This window comes from Cucurbita pepo, chromosome 2 (assembly GCF_057944985.1).
Source record: "Cucurbita pepo subsp. pepo isolate OVF chromosome 2, ASM5794498v1, whole genome shotgun sequence".
NCBI classification, from domain to species: Eukaryota; Viridiplantae; Streptophyta; class Magnoliopsida; order Cucurbitales; family Cucurbitaceae; genus Cucurbita; species Cucurbita pepo.
Genome location: NC_141799.1, coordinates 14,475,307 through 14,488,643, shown reverse-complemented (window position 1 = coordinate 14,488,643; position 13,337 = coordinate 14,475,307). Strand labels below are relative to the sequence as shown.

The 13,337-nt window shown below is 39.2% G+C and overlaps 3 protein-coding genes across 3 annotated transcripts; all 3 read left to right on the top strand.

The window, feature by feature from the left end:
- Window positions 1-2,390: 2,390 nt before the first annotated feature.
- LOC111787835 (MLP-like protein 34) lies at window positions 2,391-3,101 on the top strand. Its single transcript, XM_023667895.2, has 2 exons — window positions 2,391-2,599; window positions 2,722-3,101. Exons 1-2 carry the CDS (start codon window positions 2,392-2,394, stop codon window positions 3,003-3,005), a joined length of 492 nt encoding a protein of 163 aa, XP_023523663.2. The 5' UTR covers window position 2,391; the 3' UTR covers window positions 3,006-3,101.
- Window positions 3,102-6,226: 3,125 nt separating this feature from the next.
- On the top strand, window positions 6,227-6,921 carry LOC111787834 (MLP-like protein 34). The gene is made up of 2 exons (XM_023667893.2): window positions 6,227-6,430; window positions 6,541-6,921. The coding sequence occupies exons 1-2, from the start codon at window positions 6,244-6,246 to the stop codon at window positions 6,828-6,830; spliced, it is 477 nt and encodes a 158-aa protein (XP_023523661.2). The 5' UTR covers window positions 6,227-6,243; the 3' UTR covers window positions 6,831-6,921.
- Window positions 6,922-10,721: 3,800 nt separating this feature from the next.
- LOC147793735 (MLP-like protein 31) lies at window positions 10,722-11,452 on the top strand. Its single transcript, XM_087121774.1, has 2 exons — window positions 10,722-10,927; window positions 11,001-11,452. Exons 1-2 carry the CDS (start codon window positions 10,741-10,743, stop codon window positions 11,270-11,272), a joined length of 459 nt encoding a protein of 152 aa, XP_086977900.1. The 5' UTR covers window positions 10,722-10,740; the 3' UTR covers window positions 11,273-11,452.
- The last annotated feature ends 1,885 nt before the right edge of the window (window positions 11,453-13,337 follow it).

The window sequence follows — 13,337 nt, the reverse complement described above, 5'->3', positions numbered from 1 at the left end:
ACGCGTTTTAAAGCGTTGAGGAGAAGCCCGAAAAAGAAAGCCCGAAGAGAACAATATATCTACTAGCGGTGGGTTTGGATCGTTAGTATTGTAAGCAAATAAACATCTTTACGAGTGGAACTCCATCACTCAATAGTGCCCATAAAATTCCAACAACAAAAACAAAAGTTATTTCAAACAAATTCCATCTCCTACTTATAAACGTTAAAAAATATAAAAAATACTTTCATATTGGTTGGAAAAAGGAATGAACCATAACTTATAAGTGCATGGAAACCTCTTCCTAACAGGCGCATTTTAAAACCGTGAGGCTGACGACTATACTTAACGGAGCTAAAGTTGACAATATCTATTAGCGGTGAGCTTGGTCTAACAAATGGTATCAAAACCAGTCATCGAGTGATGTGAGGACGCTGGGTCTCCAAGAGGATGGATTGAGAGATCCCACGTTAGAGAGTGTAAAAACCTCTCCCTTGGTTGGAGAGGGGAATGAAGCATAACCCTGATAAGGGTATGGAAACCTCTCCCTAACAGGCGAGTTTTAAAACCGTGAGGCTAATGACTATACTTACCGGGTTAAAGCAGACAATATATATTAGCAGTGGGCTTGGACGGTTACAAATGGTATCAAAACCAGTCATTGGGCAGTGTGCTAGGGAGGACGTTGGGTCTCCAAGGGGTAGATGTTGAGGATTGTTGGGAATTCCAAGACTCAGTCTCCCATGGTATCAATATATATTAACGATATATATACGAGACTCAGTCTCCCATGGTATCAATATCTTAGAAATGGTATCAATATACATTAACGATCACAAGAAGTATCTTATACTGATACGAGAATTCCAAGACTCAGTCTCCCATGTTCAATTATCGTATATCTTTACTTATTTTTACCTATTCTGCAATCGATATAGCTCTGTTTCTTCCTTCATTTACTTTTACAAGTTAAACTTAAAATATTTCTTCGTCCGTCTTTATTTACTTTTATAAGTTCGGTTCAGATACAACCTGTTCAGTTACATAGATACAACCTGTTCATCTTTACTTACTTTTACAAGATCGGTTCAGATGCTTAAAATCAAAATAAAAAAAATATTTCGTATATTTAAAAAATTAAAAAGGTATTTAGTAGAATGAGGAATGGATACCAACATTTAGTTGCTTAAAGAGTTTTGCTACCCATTACAAATTATATTTATATCATAGTGAAACAAAGAAGGTTCAAACAACAGTTTAATATTTTAATACAATTCCACACCCAATCATACCACAAATGGGAAATATTGTAAGCAAATAAACATCTTTTATCAATAGTCATGTCCAATAAAAACAAAACTTATTTCATATTTTATTTCAAACAAATTTAATATCTCACTCAACTTTAAAAATATAAAAAAATACTCACTCTCGTGTACGGCCTGCAAGAATATGGGGTCCCCACATTGGAGAGGGTGGAAACCTTTCTCGTAGGTTTGGGCTGTTACAAATGATATAAGAACCTGTCATTAATCGGGACTCAATCTCTACATTGGAGAGTGTGAAAACCTTTTAGTAGTGGGCTGGGGTGTTACAAATGGTATAAGTACCGGTCTCAGAGCAGAGCTCGAGACCGACTGCATCTAACCCATTTGCAACTTGGGGCTGATGAAGATGACCTCTACAACTAGTATGTCATTTAGGTTCCAACCCCATTTATGTTTAGACTCAGTAGTATGATATTACTTGTTTAACTGCTTCTTATGTATGGATGTGCTTTTGGTTGGACATTCCTAAATCCAGTCCCACGTTAATTTAGTGGAAGATGATGGGTTTATAAGTGAGGAATACGCCCAAAGCAAAGCCATAAGAGTTTATGTTTAAGGTGGACAATATCATTGTGGAGAGTCGTGATTCCTAACAAAAGAAAGGAGTTGGGGTTCGGTGTGCCGGCGAGAACGTTGGGTCTCCAATAAGACTCAATCCCCACATTGGAGAGTGTGCAAGCCTCTCTCTCTCAGCGGTGAACTTGGACAGTTACAAATGGTATCACAACCAGTCATCAAGTAGAGTGTCAACGAGGATGTTGGGTCCCCAATAGAATTCGATCATCACATTGGAGAATGTGGAAACCTTTCCCTTATTCGGAGAGGACACGAAGGCATGAAACATCACTTACAAGTTGAAACAAACAAACAAATTAGGTTATTTTACACAAGTTGCAGATCAAAAACAGATAAGAACTCTATAAACTTGATTTAATATACAGTCGGTGGGGAAAAAAGTGATCATCGTGACATGCCACAAGAGTGTTAAAAAATGATAAAAAGTTAGCCAAATTATTGAGTGGTAGTTCAAATCATTCCTCAAATGGTCACTCAAATTCACTATAAAACACTTCAATTAGCCTCAATGTTGTCACCTCAAAACAAAATGAGCCAAACTGATAGCATTTGGACAAAGCTTCCTCTGAAGTCTTCACCAGAGAAGTACTATGGCTTCTTCAGGAACCATATGGGGGATATGGTCAATCTGTTACCTCAGTATTTCAGCAGCATTCAGCTTGTGGAAGGTGCAAATTTCTCTCCTGACTGCATTATACAGTTCAAATACAGCCTCGGTAAGAGACTATCTACTATCTACGTTATCGTTTAGTTTCATTTTAGTTTCTATTTTGATCTCGAAACTTTTAAAAACATAACGGAATTTCTTTTCTTTGAATATGAACGAACGAACAAACAGGAGGTGGATCATTATCAGCAAAAGTAAAGATCAAAGCTGTGGATGATGCGAAGAAATTGTTGGCTTATAATGTTATTGAAGGAGATGTTCTAAAGCATTACAAAGTGTTTGAAGTAAGAATGGAAGTTGTTAATGGAGGGACAAGCAAAGGAGGAGGTGGGAGCTTTGCAAAATGGAGCGTTGTGTTTGAAAAGGCAAATGAAAACGTGGCAGCACCAGAAGACTACCTGGAATGGTTTGTCAAGATTTCCAAAGGCGTTGATGCTTACTTTTACAAGAACTAAAACCCTAAAACAATCAAGTGAGCTAAGCTCTTAGGCTGTGTGTCAACTTGTTTTGTTGTTAAATAAAGAGTATGCACTGATGCATATCATGTTAAACGGATTCATGTTGGTTTGATAGCCAGTAGTTAAACAAATAGGTAGCATACTCATATCGCGAGTAAGGTCATCGGGTGTTGAATCCAAATTTCAAATCCTGGACAAGTAACACTAAATTTTTAGGACTTGATAACACTAAAACAAACCGAAAATGATGAGAGGATAAAGCTAACGATGAACTGAAAAGGTTTTAATTACTGTCCTTACAAAAGTTCAGTTATTTTACTTATTGAACAAATTTCCAAAGTTTTTAAATATCTAAGACATGCAAGTAAAATGAATAGTGATCGATAGATACGAAGGGGAGGGTATAGAATGGAACTAGATGGATGCTTACATTAGTGGTTGAGGTGACAAGGGAGAATGTCGTAGTCACAATCTGGAACATGCATGAAGTGATCGATTTTTTCTCGTGAGTTAATTTAGGAAGAGAGATAGATAGGGCAACTACCTTTCGGGCCCTACCCAACCTATCTCGACTAACACCCCAGAACCATGAATTTGGAATAGTTAAATCTCTCCCGGATTCTATGAACCTAACTCATATCCTATCAAGTATTTTGGATTCTCTTCTATCCTCTTAGTAGCTTTCTTTTACAAACGGTTCACCTCAGTCGCTCTCCGTCCCTATGAATGGAAAGATGCCTAACTTTTTATTCTCTTCCTTTTTCTCGTGAGCTAATTGAGTAAAAAACCATATAGTTTAGGGATGAACAAGGAACTATATTCTCTTTATCGTTCGACGGTAGGAATAGGTGGAAGTGAGACCCGAAACAGGGAAGGAGCATTGAACCGCTGCTAGCTTGCATAATGAGTGAGCCGGGAGGGAGGAAAAGTGTGATATCCCACATTGGTTGGGGAGAAGAACGAACCGACATGTAATGGGGAAGCCCATAAAAGAAAGCCTAAAAAACCTTGAGGGGAAGTCCGGAAGGGAAAACCCAAAGAAGATAATATCTGCTTGCTGTATGCTTGGGCCGTTACAAAAAGCTAGCTCACACTTCAGCATTATTTTGAATAAATGATCAAGAAATTCGTCTTCACCTTCAAAATTGTGCAGGACTCTATATCTCGACCGACGCCGAACCAACTACTTTTGGGGCCCTACCCAACCTATCTCGTCCAACACCCCTCTCCCGAGATCTACGAACCTAACTCATTAGGGATTAGGGATTCTCTTTTATCCTCTTAATAGCTTTCTTTTACAAACAGTCTACCTCAGTCACTCTCCAAGATGCCTAACTTTTTTTTTATGCTACCAAAGATTAATAAGAACCATTGAAACTAAAGTTGGGAGATTCTAAGAGCTTCCATATAAACTCTCCAATTTGGCTTCTCATAAATCCATATTTTCATTACAAAATGGCTAAGTTTCCCAAGTCTCTGTTGATGTTAAAGTACAGTCTCTGCTGAGAAATTCTATGGTTTATTGAAAGAGATTGTTCGTTCTTGAAAGAGACGTCTTTTTTCTTCCTATCTTACTCAAATATCGGGACAACAAATCGTATTTTTGCAACACTGTTGATTGCATCGAGATAAACTTTAAAGAATATCACGATTTTGTACCACATATCCCATCATGATATGTAAATAGAGACGAAATAATGACTCGATCCAAAACTAAATTTGTATGGTTGCAACGACGTGTATAAAGGCATGTTGTCCTAGGTCGGGGCGTACTTACGATACCTAACAAAGGTGCTGTAACAGTCCGAGCCCACCGCTAGTAGATATTGTTTGTTTTGGCCTGTTACGTATCGTCGTCGGCCTCACGGTTTTAAAACGCGCTACTAGGGAGAGGTTTCCACGCCCTTATAAAAAATGATTTGTTCCCCTCTCCAATTAATGTGGGACCTCACAATTCACCCTCTTAGGGGCCAGTGTCCTTGATGTCTGGCTCTGATACCACTTGTAACAACCCAAGCCCACTGTTAGTAGATATTGTCCATTTTAGCCTGTTACGTATTGTTGTTAGCCTTACGATTTTAAAACGCTTCTACTAGGAAGAGTTTTCCACACCCTTATAAAGAATGCTTCGTTCCCCTCTCCATATTTCAGAGCTCCAGTTGGTTGGAGAAGGGAACGAAGCATAACCTTTATAAGGGTGTGGAAACCTCTCCCGAGTAGACTCATTTTAAACCCGTGAAGCTGACGACTATACGTAACGGGTTTTTGTTAGCGGTGAACTTGGGCTATTACAAATGGTATCACAACCAAGTCATCGAGGCAGTGTGCTAGTAAAAATGTTGGGTCCTCAAGGGAAGTGGATTGGTATAAGAACCAAGTCATCGGGGCAGCGGACCAACGAAGACGTTAGGTCCCCAAGAGGGGTGGATTGAGAGATCCTACATTAGTCATCGCGACAATATACCAACGAGGATGTTGGGTCCCTAAGGGGGTGGATTGAGAGATCTCACATTAGAGTTGGATTAGTATCAGAACCAAGTCATGGGGGCAGTAGACCAGCGAGGACATTAAGTCCCTAAGAAGGGTACATTGAGAGATCCTACATTAGTCATCGCGACAGTGTGTCAACGAGAACATTGGATCCCTAAGGGGGTGGATTGAGAGATCCCACATTAGAGTCGAATTGGTATTAGAACCAAGTCATTGGGGCAGTGGTCAGCGAGGAGATTGGGTCCCCAAGAGGGTGGATTGAGAGATGCCACATTAGTTATCGAGGCAGTATGCCAACAAGGACATTGAGTCTCGAAAAGGGTGGATTAAAAGATCCCATATTAAAGAGTGAAGACCTTTTTTGTTGGAGGGAACGAAACATTCCTTATAAGGATGTGAAAACTACTCCCTGACAGACACACTTTAAAATTGTGAGGCTGTCTCTATTATAAACAAACAAACATTTCAGGGAGGTAATGTTGATTGGATTGAGCTAACAAACAAACAAATTACATTATTTTACACAACTTGCAGATCTACGACAGATAAGAACACTATAAACTTGATTTAAAATACATTCAGTGGCAAAAAAAAGTGTTCATCATGACCTGCCACAACAGTGTTAAAAAATGTTAAAAAGTTGGCCAAATTATTGAGTGGCAGTTCAAATCATTCCTAAAATAATCACCCAAATTCACTATAAAACACTTCTATTAGCCTCAAGTTGTTGTCACCTCAAAACAAAATGAGCCAAACTGATAGCATTTGGGCAAAGTTTCCAGTGAAGTCTCCACCTGACAAGTTCTATGGCTTCTACAGGAACCATGTGGGGGATTTGATCGATCTGTTCCCTCAGTATTTCAGCAGCATTCAGTTTGTGGAAGGCGAAAAGTACTCTCCCGACAGCGTTATACGGTTCAATTACCGCTTCGGTAAGAAACTATCTACGTTATTATTTAGTTTCTATTTTAGCCTCGAAACTTTTAAAAACATAACGGGTTCTCTTCTTTGAATATGAACGAACGAACGAACGAACGAACAGGCAGTCAATTATTATCAGCAAATATAAAGATCAGAGCTGTGGATGATGTGAAGAAATCGTTGGTTTATAAAGTTATTGAAGGAGATATTCTAAAGCATTACAAAGTGTTTGAATTAAGAATTGAAGCTGTTAATGGAGGGATAAGCAAAGGAGGAGGTGGGAGCTTTGCAAAATGGAGCATTGTGTTTGAAAAGGCAAATGAAAATGTGGGAGCGCCACAAGGCTACCTGGAATGGTTTGTTGAGGTTTCCAAAGGCGTTGATGCTTACTTATCCAAGAACAAGAACTAAAACTCTAAAACAATCAAGTGAGCTAAACTCTTGGCTATGTATCAACTTGGTTTGTTCTTAAATAAGAAATTATGCATGAACTATTAAAACATCGTATCTTTACAACGTTGTTGATTCTATCGAGATAAACTTCAAAAAATATCACAATATTGTACCACATATCTCATCTTGATATGTAAATAGAGACGTACAAGTAGTGACTCGATCCAAAACTAAATTCGTATGGTTGCAACGACATGGATGAAGGCATGTTGTTCGTAGGTTGCGGGCACACTTACGATAGCTAACAAAGGTGTTGTAATAGTCCAAACCCAACGCTAGTAGATATTGTCCGCTTTGGCTTGTTACATCTCGTCGTTAGCCTCACGATTTTAAAATGCGTATACTAAAGAGAGATTTCCACACCCTTGTAAGGAATGTTTCGTTTCCCTCTCCAACTAATGTGGGATCTCACAATCCTCCCCCTTAGGGGACCAGCGTCCTTATTGGCACAACGCCTGATGTCTGGCTTTGATACCATCTGTAACAGCCCAAGTCCACTACTAGTAGATATTGCCTGTTTTGGCTCGTTACGTATCGGCGTCAGCCTGACGGTCTTAAAACGCGTCTACTAGGGAGAGGTTTTCACACCCTTATAGGGAATGCTTCATTCCCCTCTCTAACCAGTGGGATCTCACAATCCACCCTGAGGATAGTATCCTAGCTGACACAACGCTCGATGTCTTGCTTTGATATCATTTGTAACAGCCCAAGTCCACTACGGGTAAATATTGTCCGTTTCGGCTCGTTACGTATCACTGTCAGCCTCACGGTTTTAAAACACGTCTACTAGGGAGAGGTTTCTACACCCTTGTAAGAAATGCTTTGTTCCCCTCTCCAACCAATGTGGGATCTCACAATCCTCCCCCTTAAGGGCCAGCATCCTTGTTGGCACAACACCCGATGTATGGCTCTGATACCATCTGTAACAGCTCGAGTCCACCGCTAGTAGATATTACCCGCTTTGGCTTGAGTCCACCGCTTTGGCTCATTATAGGGAATGCTTCGTTCCCCTCTCCAACCAGTGGGATCTCACAATCCACCCCCTTTAGGGGCCAACATCCTCGTTGGCACAACACCCGATGTCTTGCTTAGATACCATTTGTAACAGCCCAAGTCCACCCCTGGTAGATATTGTCCGTTTTGGCTCGTTATGTATCGCCGTCAACCTCAAAATTTTAAAATTCTTCAAATCTAGAACGGACAAAATTTTAACATTTTAAAACAACTCCACCCACACTCATACCACAGAATGGGAAATATGGTAAGCAAATAAACATCTTTTAAGAGTGCGAACTCCATTACTCAACAGTGCCCATAACCATCCAACGACAAAAACAAAAGTGATTTCATATTCTATTTCAAACACATTCTATCTCACTTACAAATTTTAAAAAATACTCTTGCTATTATGTGTTTCTTATATTTTAGAGCTCCCACTTTAGTTCGAGAGGGATGAAGCATAGCCCTCACAAAGATGTGGAAACCTCTCCCGAGCAACTTGTTTTAAAATCGTGAAGCTGACGGGTATACGTAACAGGCTAAAACAGACAATATCTGTTAGCGGTGGACTTGGGTTGTTACAAATGGTATAAGAACCTGTCATTGGTCGGTGTGCCCGCGAGAACGTTGGGTCTCCAAGAGGGCTCAATCCCCACATTGGAGAATGTGGAAACCTCTCTTTGTTGGTGGTGGACTTAGACGGTTACATATAGTATCACAATCAGTCATCGAGCGTGTGCTAGCGAGGATGCTGGGTCCCAAGGAGACTCAATCCCCACATTGGAGAGTGTGGAAACCTCTCTCTGCTAGTAGTGGATTTGAACTGTTACAAATGGTATCACAACCTGTCATCGGGCAGTGTGCTCGTGAGAACGCTTGGTTCACAAGGGGCTCAATCCCTACATTTGAAGAGTGTGGAAACCTCTCTCTGTTAATGGTGGACTTGGACTGTTACAAATGGTATCAGAACCCGCGTCGGGCGGTGTGCCCCGCGGGAATGCTGAGTCCCCAAGGGGGCTCAATCCCCACATTGGAGAGTGTGGAAACCTCTCTCTGTTAGCGGTGGACTTGAACTATTACAAATGGTATCACAACCCGTCATTGGACGGTGTGCCCCCGAGAATGCTTGGTTCACAAGGGGGCTCAATCCCCACATTTGGAGAGTGTGGAAACCTCTCTCTGTTAGCGGTAGACTTGGACTGTTACAAATGGTATCAGAATCCGTCATCAAGCAGTGTGCCCAGAAGAACGTTGGGTCCCCAAGGGGGCTCAATCCCCACATTGGAGAGTGTGGAAACCTCTCTCTGTTAGCGGTGGACTTGGAAGGTCACAAATGGTATCACAATCAATCATCAAGCGGTGTGCCAACAAGGACGCCAGGTCCCCAAGAGGGCTCAATCACTACATTGGAGAGTGTGGAAACTGTTAAATAAAAGCCTGCGGTTTTTTAGCTTTTACACGTTTTTACTTAGTTGGTTGAATATTTTCTTTTGACTATTTGACATACACATACACGTGAAATAGATTACCATTTTTTTAGGGGTCATTTGGAAGGAAGTGGCACAGATTTAGTTGACCAGTTTGGGCCATTTTTAGGGTAGAGGTTCCTCCTCCGCCTGAGAAGTTCTATGGCTTCATCAGGAACCATATGGTGGATTTGGTCCATATTTTCCCCGAGTATTACAGCAGCATTCAGCTTGTGAAAGGCGAAAGTTTCTCTCCCGACAGCGTTATACAGTTCAAATACCGTTTCGGTTAGAGACTATCTACGTTACCGTTTAGTTTCATTTTAGTTTCTATTTTAGTCTCGAAATTTTTTAAAATATAATGGGATTTCTTTTCCTTGAATACGAACGAAAAGTATGTTTTTCTCGAAACTTTCTCTTTCGGGCTTCCTCTCATGGTTTTTAAACTGCGTCTGGTAGGGAAAAGTATGTTTTTAAACTGTGTCTGGTAGGGAAAAGTATGTTTTTAAACTGCGTCTGGTTGGGATTCTCTTCTATCCTCTTAATAGCTTTCTTTTACAAAGCGCTTTCCGTCTTATGAAAAGGAAGATGCCTAACTTTTTTTTTTTTTTTTTTTTTTTTTTATGCTTTAAGAACAAGAGAAACTAAAGATGAAGAATCGGGAGTGGTCACATCTGAGATTCCACATTCGTTGGAGAGGAAAACAAATCATTCTTTACAAGAGTGTGGAAAACCTCTCCCTAACCGATGTGTTTTAAAATCGTGAGGCTAACGACGATACGTAATGGGTCAAAATGGACAATATCGGTTAGTGGTGGGCTTGGGTTGTTACAAATGGTATCAAAGCCAGACATCAGGCAGTGTGCCAATGAGGACACTAGCCCAAGGGGGTGGAGCGTGAGATGCCACATCAGTTGGAGAGGAGAACAAAACATTCTTTATAAAGATATGGAAAACCTCTTCCTAACAGACACATTTTTAAACCGTGAGACTGACAATAATACGTAACATGCCAAAGTGGATAATATCTATTAGTGGTAGCTAGGGCTGTTGTTGGGAGGGAGTCGCACATTGGCTAATTGAGGGAATGATCATGTGTTTATAAATAAACTTCATTGGTACGAGGCCTTTTGGGAAAATCCTGAGCAAAACCATAAGAGCTTATGCTCAAAGTGGACAATATCATACCATTGTGGAGAGTCGTAATTTCTAACGTGGCATCAGAGACATGCCCTTAATTTAGCCATGTCAATGGAATCCTCATGTATCGAACAAAGGGTGTACTTTGTTCGAGAACTCCAAAGTAGGCTTTGCTCGAGGACTACATAGGCCAAATTCCGTGTAAAAGGTTCCCTGTAAATTCTCGAACTTGGGTTCTCATAAATCCATATTTTGAAGAGAAAATGGCTCACATTTCCAAAGTCTCTACTGATGTTAAAATAAATTCTTCAGCTGAGAAATTCTATGATTTCTTTAGGCACAAAAAGCACCTTTTGCCTCAAATTTTCTCTCAGCACTTTCAAAGCCTTCAATTCCTTGAAGGAAAGGACTTCAATCCTGGCTCCCTCATGCACTGGTCTTATGACGTTGGTAATTTCCTTTTTTATTTTTTATTTTTAAAAATTAAGCTTATAAATACTAATTCTACTCGTCATTTTATTAGACGGGCCGGCAAAAGTGAACGCGAAAGTGGTCGATGTAGATGAAAAAAACAATTCGATCACGTACGAAGCTGTTGAAGGAGACATACTGAACCAATATAAGTTATTCAGGTCGAAGTTTCGAGCCATCAACGACGGACAAAACGGAGGCGCCACCGTGAATTGGTCGATCGAGTACGAGAAGGCCAACGAGAACATCCCTCCCCCAAAAACTTACCTGGATTTTTCTTCTAAGATCTCAACTGGAGTTGATGCTTACCTTGCTGTCCACTGATAAACCAGGCCTTTGGTGTGTGCTATGTTGAATAAAGGGAGCAATTGTTGGTCACACTCATTGCTCTTCCCCATGTCTATGCATATATCTATGTATTGTTGTGCATGTTTCCTTTCACCTTCCAGAAATGTTTGAAGTTTTTAGTTGAATTTCAAGAATAAAAATAAGTTTTATTAATTATAGTCTCGTTCGAAATCTCACATCAATTTGAGAGAAACGAGTGCTAGTAAGGATGCTCAGTCTCAAAGAGATTCTGAAATCCCACTTTAGATCAAGAGAGGAACGAGTGGCAACAAGACACTGGGTCCCAAAGGAGGTGAATTGTGAGGTCCCACGTTCATTCGAGAATGAAACGAAACATTATGAGATCTTACATCTGTACGACTAATCAATTAAAAATTTTAGATAATATTTTAAAAAATAAAATATTTACTAAATAATAATTCTTTTTTTTTTTTTTTGTGAGACTTCAATTTCATAATAATTACTATAGATATAAATTTATTGCTAGGTGCCTAGAAAATACCTGAATTTAAATAAAAATCATTTTTAATATTTTTATATTTTTTAAACTTTTTAAACTTTTATTTTTTTTTACGAGGTATTAAATATTTTGTAAATATCATTAAAATTTTATAATTTATACGTATTTTGTATAATTTAGTATAAATTTATTAAATTTTTTATAATTTTAAAATTTATTGAATCAATTTTTTCGGAAACAGCATTAATTTAATTCACGCGGGAAAAAGGTCACAATCAAGTGCGCTCAGGACCACGGAAACTTGATTTTGAAAAGGGCAGCCAATGACCTGCCCGGCCTGCCACTTAATTTGTGAACAATGTCTTGTGGATCTCACCCTCCAATGTGACGTGGCATAATTTTAATGGTTGTGGATCAACTTTGAGTCTAAATCATTTAAATAAATAAAAAAAACCTATCAAATAAATATATAATAATAAGTGGTAAACTTAATGCCCTAATTTTTGTGACTCTTATTATGCGGTTTCGTTGGGTTGGTTCGTGATTTGATTTTATCGGTTATTTGAATTTTATTTATCTCTCGAACATATTAGTTAATACGTTGAATTATTATTTGATATCAATTAATATAAATTTTTTACGCATTCATTTCTTAAGATCTAAATACTCGATCTGCTATCTCGAAGATTTCCGTGGAAGCTAACGCAGTTAATGAGACAATGTTCCCAGTAATTCAGCTACTAGAACGTTGTACCTATAAATAAATAAAATTAACCCATAATTCAATTTAGAGGGTGGATTGAGAGATCCCACGTCAGTGTGAAAACTTCTCCGTTCGTTGGAGAGGGAAACGAGTATTACTTATAAATTTGTGAAAACTTTTCCCTAACAAAGTTTTCAAGTTTAATACTACATTAAATCTTCGTACAATAAAAAAGACTAAGCAAGACAACGACACGGTACACGGTATTCTTCAACTTGTAGAATCAAACAAATTTCCAAAGTTAATAAATATCCGAGTAAATTTCCAAAGAGAGATAGATGGAGGATCTACCTTTGGGGCCCTACTGTCAGGAATCACGACTCTCCACGATAGTATGATATTGTCCACTTTGAAAAGCATAAGCTCTTATAACTTTGTTTTGGGCTTCATCAGAAGACCTCATATCAATAAAGATAGTATTCATCACTTATAAACTCATGATCTTTCACTAAATTAACCAATGTGGGACTCACTCCCAATAATCCAAACACGTTTGGAATTAGGAATGTCCAACCAAAAGCACATCCATAAGAACCAGTTAAACAAGTAATATCATACTACTGAGTCTAAATATAAATGGGGTTGGAACCTTAATGACAAACTAGTTGTAGAGGTCATCTTCATCAGCCCCACCAGCTGAAGTTGCAAATGGGTCAGATACAGTCGGTCCCGAGCTCTGCTCTGAGACCAGTACTTATACCCAACCCACTGCTAAAAGGTTTCCACACTCTCTAATGTGGGAATTGAGCCCCGACTGATGACAGGTTCTTATACCATTTGTAACAGTTCAAACCTACGAGAAAGGTTTCCACACTCTC

Excerpts from the sequence above, each read along its gene's own strand:
- LOC111787835 (XM_023667895.2), top strand. The coding sequence starts at position 2,392 with ATGTTGTCACCTCAAAACAAAATGAGCCAAACTGATAGCATTTGGACA. Across the intron at positions 2,600-2,721 it reads ACAGTTCAAATACAGCCTCG|GAGGTGGATCATTATCAGCA; the intron begins GTAAGAGACTAT and ends ACGAACAAACAG.
- LOC111787834 (XM_023667893.2), top strand. The coding sequence starts at position 6,244 with ATGAGCCAAACTGATAGCATTTGGGCAAAGTTTCCAGTGAAGTCTCCA. Across the intron at positions 6,431-6,540 it reads ACGGTTCAATTACCGCTTCG|GCAGTCAATTATTATCAGCA; the intron begins GTAAGAAACTAT and ends ACGAACGAACAG.
- LOC147793735 (XM_087121774.1), top strand. The coding sequence starts at position 10,741 with ATGGCTCACATTTCCAAAGTCTCTACTGATGTTAAAATAAATTCTTCA. Across the intron at positions 10,928-11,000 it reads GCACTGGTCTTATGACGTTG|ACGGGCCGGCAAAAGTGAAC; the intron begins GTAATTTCCTTT and ends TCATTTTATTAG.